The sequence below is a fragment of the Pinus tabuliformis genome, chromosome 9 (assembly GCF_031772625.1).
Source record: "Pinus tabuliformis cultivar Carrire ecotype Pingquan chromosome 9, CPIR1, whole genome shotgun sequence".
NCBI classification, from domain to species: domain Eukaryota; kingdom Viridiplantae; phylum Streptophyta; class Pinopsida; order Pinales; family Pinaceae; genus Pinus; species Pinus tabuliformis.
In genome coordinates, this window is record NC_142307.1 from 26,697,038 (window position 1) to 26,704,715 (window position 7,678).

The following is a 7,678-nucleotide window of genomic DNA, read 5'->3' on the forward strand; positions in this document are numbered from 1 at the left end:
CTTATATATGTTTTGTTGTAAATATTCTTAGTCAATTTCAGTTGGAGCCTTGTCATGACCATTGGATAGCTGCTAAGCATATTTTGAGATATCTACGTGGCACTATACATCACTGCCTAAAGTATGATGGAAAGGAAGTTAAGTTGACAGGCTTTACAAATTCAGAATGGGGTGGTAGTGAGACTGATGGCAGAAGCACTACCAGTGTATGTTTCAGTTTGGGAGCTGCAATGATTTCGTGGATGAGTAGAAAACAAGATCATGTTGTGTTAAGTAGTGTTGAAGCCAAATACGTTGGTGCATGTAAGGTAGGAAAGGGAGTTGTTTGGTTAAGAAAACTCTGGTCAGATTTGTTTGGAAAGCCTCTAGATCCTACTATAATAAATTGTGATAATCAAAGTAACATCAAGATGCCCGAAGACCCTGTATTCCATGCAAGGACAAAGCATATCAACAAGAAGTACCACTACATTAGAAGTTTGGTACAAGATGGGGTCGTAAAACTACAATATATTTCGACAAATGAACAAATAGCTGACGTGCTGACGAAGACTCTTCCGAATAAGAAGTTTGAGTATTTTAGAAGCATGCTTGAATTGGTAGACATTACATATTTAGTTGATAAGGAGAGATGAAGCATCTAATGGTGGATGCTTGGGAGGACATCTAGCCGGCCTATGTGTGTTTGATGTCTAGATCCCGAAGAGGGAGGGTGGCATTGGTCTTGGAGCTCTGACCTTGGATACGCACCTAGATCCCTGGGTTGATGGTTAGTTAGTAAGCCTGATGGTACCTAGACTGGCTAAAAGCTTTAGTCCATCTTAGTCCCACCCAAATAGATAACCCTGGTCAGGTATCTAGTCTGTGGCACTGAGTGTGCCTGAACTCTTCGTAGTTCATGTGTTTTTGAGATCTTCCATGTACTTGTATATATATGAATACCTCCCTAGTTAAGAGGGAGTGTTGAAGAATGTAACTAGGTTCGGTCTTCATAATTGTATAATATAATATATTTGTCAAAAGAAATTTTATTATTATTAAAAATGACTTATTAAATCATGGGTTTCATGCTTGGGTCATCATTTTTAGATCAAAGCCTCCATTGTAGGCTTCTAGGTTTTATATTGAGTCAATAGAGTCATTGTCAATTTTATTAGAACCTTCTTGGGCTTTTGTATCATGTAAAAAGAACTATTTTTTAGTCAAATAGGGCATTTGACACCTCCACACCAAGTCATCCCTATCCTGATGAAGTCGGCCTACATTAGGGCAATTCGACCCACAAAAAAGGCTATATATAGAGAGGCAGTGCGATCCATTTTCACCACTCACTCAACAAGTTCGATACACAAAAAAGAGAGGAAGAAAAAAGTGTGAAGTTGCTAAAGAAGGAAGAAGATTGTAGGGAAAGACAAAATGGAAGTTTTGGGCTATCTATCTCTCACACGTGCGAAGTTACTGGGCATTTGCAAGGATGGAAAATATGATTTTACTGCAGGTCGAAGTTTTGTTGCAGGGAGGTCGAAATTTTGCTACTACAAGGTCGAAGTTCTAGAACGAAGTTGCTACTGAGAACTTATCACTTGGAGTAGAAGGAAGGGTTTACTTGGTGATTGGAGGAAGTCTGTGTCTAAGTCAAAGAACATTGGATTATCTCACCTTGTCTTTGAATCTACTAAAGGAAGAGTTCTGACTGGGTTTTTCCCTCATAGGGGTTTTGTCCTGGTTTTCCACCTACATCTTGTGTCTCTTGTTCTTGTGATATTCATACACATAATTTGGTAATTGCTTGATGAAACATAATTTAATAAAGAAGTAAAATAAGCCAACATAATTCACACGTAATTATCAAGAAGAGGAATCAAAAACCCTAATTCCTACTAGCATTGATTTCTCAACACCCAATTTGAAAAATATTTTGGTATTACTAACACAAGATCCCACTTTTAAATACCAAAAAAAAGTACTCTGAATTTATTATAACCACAAGATGTTACATCATCATTTTAACTTTTGATTTTTTGTTAATCCTTTTAATATACAAGCACTGCTATGAGATTTGGCATTAAGTAACAACTACAAACATCTACCAAAACAATAGTAATTATTCTGAATAAACTCAGAGTTGCTTGGCTAACTCTATTCTTTGTTAACCGATACCCCACTTCCATTGTAGGGCCACCAATTGCAAAATCATAGCAAACAAAACCTCAATTAGGTAGTCAATCTCAAAAGTCGGCAATAGAGTTTGAGTACCTGTTAAAGATGATTGTGTTTGTCGCATCACATGTCAAAGAAAATGAATATCTAGTCATATCAAGAAGCTTGTTTTATTTGTTGAAGGCTTGTTAATTTTAGTTGACAATGGTATGTTCTATGCTTAGCACAATTACTTCAATGTTCCTTAAGCAGCCCAATAGCAGTTTCAATTTAGATTTCTAGTAGCAATCACATTGACAGTAAAAGTAGATAGAACATTAAAGATGTGCAGAAGATAGGCCAAGATAAGAGGACACCAGATTTGTCGGATGCCAGGGAAAAAACCCCAAGATGGGGAAAACCCTTTGATCAATTCTTCTTATTATTATATCAAAATGTTCAGCAAAGAGAGAGAGTACAAAAGTCAAATTGACTTGCCCAATTCAAAGTCAAAACATCCCTATCAATTTCTGCAGTCAAACTTCAGCCCTAACCAGAAAGTCAACATTGGAGAAATGAGCAATAAATCATCATCAAAACAGCGCGTTCTTCCACAGTCAAACTCGGTCAAAGGAGAGAAAAATTGTTGTAACTTTCTACGGTCAAACTACAGTCAACCCTGAAGTCAGCGCTGGTCAAACTGCCTAGAATCCCTCGATTTCTATGCCCAGAAATGTGGCCTAAAGAGACAAAAAGATCCTCCAAAAATCGCAGTCAAAGTTGGTCAACGCTTGTCAAACCTGGTTTGTTGCCTGTAATTTTTGGTCCTGCAATTCAACCCAGAAAACTCATCCTTCTTGCCACACGTATGAGAGAGAGGAGTTGCCCAATAGTTGTACGAACCAATGAGAGAAGGAGAGAGAAGAATGTATGAGTGATGATGATTGCAAATGAGGTGTGAGGTCACTTGTATTTATACAATTCGTTGTGGGTGAAGAGACACGTCCATTGGGCTTCTTGAGCCTACATGTTGATGTGGTTGACCTGAACAATTTGCACATGTGTGGGCATAAATTCAAAATCACACTTCTGCTTGTCCAAATGAGATGATCTTTGTATCAACTTTGGTCCTCTCGAAAAGAGGAATTTAATGCAATCATCATCTCCAACAAATGAGCTATCCCAAGTTGGAATTTGGCCCTAGGTGCCAATTTTAACACTCCGTCTCAACCAAGGAGAATTCCACCTGCTAATCCATCTATCATCATCGATCATCATGCCATGTTTTCGTCATGTACCATCTGTGTCATCTCATCTCTGCTCTATTGAACCATGATGTAATAATGAAGAAGAATAGATCGAGAGTGAGTCACAAGACCTTACCACTCTCCACAAAAGTCAGTGTTATGAAACCAACTCACAAAAAGATAGAAAAGATAGATCAACGCCTTAGAAATCAGCCTCTTCGAGGGGGCAACCTCCTTTCCATTACACAAATGAACAATTCTTGGATGATACAAATGACAAGACCTCCTTTCTATATATAGGAGTCTAAGGGCTCATAATATAATCAAAGTCGACATAACAATAATAATGTAAGGGCACAATAATAACAATAGTGGGCTGAAAAAAAAAAAAAAAAAATTTACATTTAACACACCAATAATGATCAGATGCAGAATCAAAGACACTCACAGACGAAGAAGGGAATTTCGGAGGGAAAAATGGCGGAACCCTAGCTAGGGTTTGTAACAGAGAATCCATCCATGGCGGTTCACAGGATTAGTTTCCGGTTTTTGAGAGAACTGTCGCGTTGACTGCGGCATTGTCGTTGATTCTCACGAAGGTTTTGGTTCTTTCTGCGGTCCCCCCTGTGCACTCACTGTCGCACTGACCCTACCCTTCACCTTGCAGACGGACCCCAGATCGAACCCCGTTTGCTCCTCCTAACGACAGTTAGTTATGGGTGACGAGGAGTTGGTTGATTACGAGGCGGACCCCATGCCGCATCAGGATATATGGGCTCATACAAGGAGGCCACAAATGATCCCGAGGAGCGTTGAGCTGGGTATTGCGGCAGCTGGCCCGTCTCAGCATCCACATTTGTCTTCTACAGGTAAAAACAAAGCGACGGTTCATACTCCCGCGGACTCCTCGCCCCTTGACTGCCCTCCTCTCTCCCCTGCGACGGCACAACTCTTGGGCACTTGCTTCCTTAGCTCATCTTTCCTCGACGCCCCGAATCAGGACCACATCCGCCCTACATTACCTCCGCCTCCTCCGCCTCTGCCCCCATCGAGCTCCCACTCTCCTTCTGTTTCATTTATGCCGCAGGCACATCAGCCTTCTAGCCACCCCTCTGCAACCGGATTCCCTGGCTCCGGCTATTCAACCCCCCGCACACCGATTCATTCTGGCTGTTTCACTACTCCGCCTCTTCCGGTGCGTTCCGCTGCATCCGCACAGCACAGTACCTCCGACCCGTGTCGCAATCTGCTGAAGGGAATCCCTTTTGGCAAACGCTTTGAGAAGGTGACAAAAGGACGCTGCCTCCGGTCCATTGATCCTGACTACAACATCAATTTGGGGCCTGAAGATCCTCTTCCGGATGTAATGGACGCCGCTCGGAAAGTTCTGGTGGGCAGAGTCAGAGGTCGAACATACTCGGCGGAACGTCTCAAGCTTTGGGTGGACGAGATTTGGGGGTCCTTCTTCAAAGAACTCCCAGAGGTTATGGTGCTTACCAGAGGCTGGTTCGCCCTACATTTTCAGAGGCCTGAATACACACAGTGGGTTCTTACCCAATATTGGCACATTGAGCTCGCCCCAGTTTTACTCAAACGGTGGGATCCCCTGTTCGATCCGGAGCGCGAGCAACTGGGGGAAGGCCCCATTTGGGTTCGCCTTCCTGGGCACCTCTACAAGGATTGCCCTCTGTTATCGAAGGCGAATTCTGAGGACACCAAAGGACCCCGTCAACAGGCTACTGTGAATCAATTTGATGGAGAGAACATTCCTGCGGAGGGTGCACAGATTCAACAGGAGATCCCCTCCATGAAGAAGGGGGACAGCGCTACAAAACATGCTCGTAGCAAGGATTCGGCTGCACCTGGACCGCCGCGGACCCGCTCGAAGACTGCTGTGAAGGCTACTAAACCGGCCGAGACTGCACCTATTCGATCGGGTAATGTCTCCATTCCCCCCTACTCTCATTCTTTCTCTATTGACATGCAATCAATTGTTCAATCTTCTATACAAGCATCCCATTCTGAGTTTGTACCAATACCCTCCATACTCTGCACTATCGCCCCTCCTCCGCCCACCATATCTACTACCCCTCCCTCCCACAATCTGATTCTGGGTGATATGGACTTACCATCTTCTCCGGAGGCATCCGGCTCACATCATTATCACCTGAGACCTCGAGCTAGGACTCGTATTTTAGGTCTGGGCTCTTCCCCCGGGCGCCACAGTAAACAGAAGCGCGGCAGACCTTCCCATATTTCTTCAGCAAAGTTAAATGCTGTTGCTGATGTCGCCATGGGGCGACAGGTTACTATCGAACGGGCACTTAGAGCCATTGAGCCCATGACCTGTGGTGACCCATGATCTGGCTCTCTTTCAACTGCAGGGGACTAGCCAACCCCAGAAAACGATTGGCTCTGAAAAGACTCCTTCATGTATCTAGATGTGATATTATTTTTCTTCAAGAAACTCTGTGCACAGCTGAGGTGGCGGTGAGATGTCTACAAGCTTTGCTCCCGGGATGGATTCTGCATGGTCTGGATGCTTGTGGACGATCTGGTGGATTACTCATTGGTATCAACCCAAGGAACTGTAGGCCTCTCTCCGCCTGGGGGGGCAGAGGTTTCCTCGGTATGGATATTATTGTCGGTGAACTGGGTATCCCGATCAGATTTATCAATATATATGGACCTAACCAGAATCGACTTCCCTTCTGGCAAGACTTTCTATCTGGCGACCATATCACACAGCATACAGTGATAGGGGGGGATTTCAATTTCTCATTGGGAGTTGGAGAATCTTGGGGACATAATGCCCAGGGGGACACCATTGCGGATCAAATGCAAATGCTCCTAGACTCTCATCATCTTGTGGATATCCCTATGAACAAGAAGCTACCTACTTGGCACAATCAGCGCACTGGGGAGGATGCTCTGGGGAGGCGACTGGACAGGTTTATGATGCATCAGGAACTAATACAGATATGCCCTTTATACAGACAATGGGTTGGTACAGGGGGATTATCCGATCATCAACCGATATTTCTCCAGATTAGTAACAACAATCCTAAGCCGCGGCCTCCCTTCAAATTCTTTGCTGGCTTCCTACAGGATCCGGATTATATCAAGATGGTCTCGGACTATTGGGCATCACACCCCCCACTGCGGGAGCAGAGGAAAGCATGTGATTTCTGTGAGAGACTCAAAAAACTCAAAGTATTGACCGAGAACTGGGCGACAACCAAGCGGAACAGGGATGAACAGATTCTGACAGATACCGAAGCTCAGATAGCTTCATTGACTGATGATAAAGGGACTGGTTATCTCTCTTACGATTCCAAAGCACTTCTTAACCAACTGCTTGGTCAAAAAGCTAAAATCCTTCAAGAAAAGGAGGAGCATTGGAGGCTTAAAAGTAGAGCCATTTGGCTCAAAGCGGGGGACTCTAATACTAAATTTTTTCATAACTTAGCCAATGGCAGGAAGGCTTCGAACACTATATGGAGACTACCAAGGGAGCCAGACGGATGGGCTACTACACATCAGCAACTGGCTAGCCTTGGGGTATCCCATTTCAAGGGTCTCTTCACAGCACCACCTGAAGTCACTCTTCCTGATATCATTAGAGTTGCTGAAAAGTTCCCCCGGTTTGTTGGTCAGGAGGATATTGAAGATCTTACAAATCCAGTCACTTCACAGGAGCTTGAAAGTACACTTAAATGGTTTAAGAAAGACGAGCCCGGGACCAGATGGATGGCCGGTGGAATTCTATCTGGCTTTTTATGAACTGATGGGTGAGGATATATTAGCTGTAGTTGAGGAGAGCCGGATCTCGGGGCACATCCACCCTCCTATGAATCAGACCTATATTGCCTTGATTCCCAAATCTGATGAACCCTCATCCTTCAATGATTTTCGACCTATCTCCCTCTGTAATTGCCTCTACAAAATCATTGCCAAGATAATAGCCAATCGTATAAAGCCGATTCTATCCTCCCATATATCTGCTGAACAATTTGCTTTCCTCCGAAATCGCCATATCCAAGAAGCCATTGGCACTGCCCAGGAAACTTTACATTCCATTAAGTTGAAGAACCTGAAAGGGGTATCCTTAAAAATCGACCTTACAAAGGCATTTGACAAGGTGAATTGGCTATATCTCAAGATGATCCTTATCCACCTGGGGTTTCCTCACCAATTTATAAATTGGATTATGGGATGTGTTTCTTCTGTCTCCTTTGCCATCCTCATCAATGGTGCAGCCTCAGATCGTTTTTACATCAACAGGGGTATCA

General features: G+C 43.7%; 1 protein-coding gene across 1 annotated transcript; it reads left to right on the forward strand.

The window, feature by feature from the left end:
• Positions 1-6,017: 6,017 nt before the first annotated feature.
• Positions 6,018-7,169, forward strand: LOC149146932 (uncharacterized). Its single transcript, XM_089441669.1, has one exon. The coding sequence runs from the start codon at positions 6,018-6,020 to the stop codon at positions 7,167-7,169; it is 1,152 nt and encodes a 383-aa protein (XP_089297795.1).
• The last annotated feature ends 509 nt before the right edge of the window (positions 7,170-7,678 follow it).

What these genes read in the sequence shown, in the direction of transcription:
- LOC149146932 (XM_089441669.1), top strand. Translation starts at nt 6,018, where the DNA reads ATGGATATTATTGTCGGTGAACTGGGTATCCCGATCAGATTTATCAAT.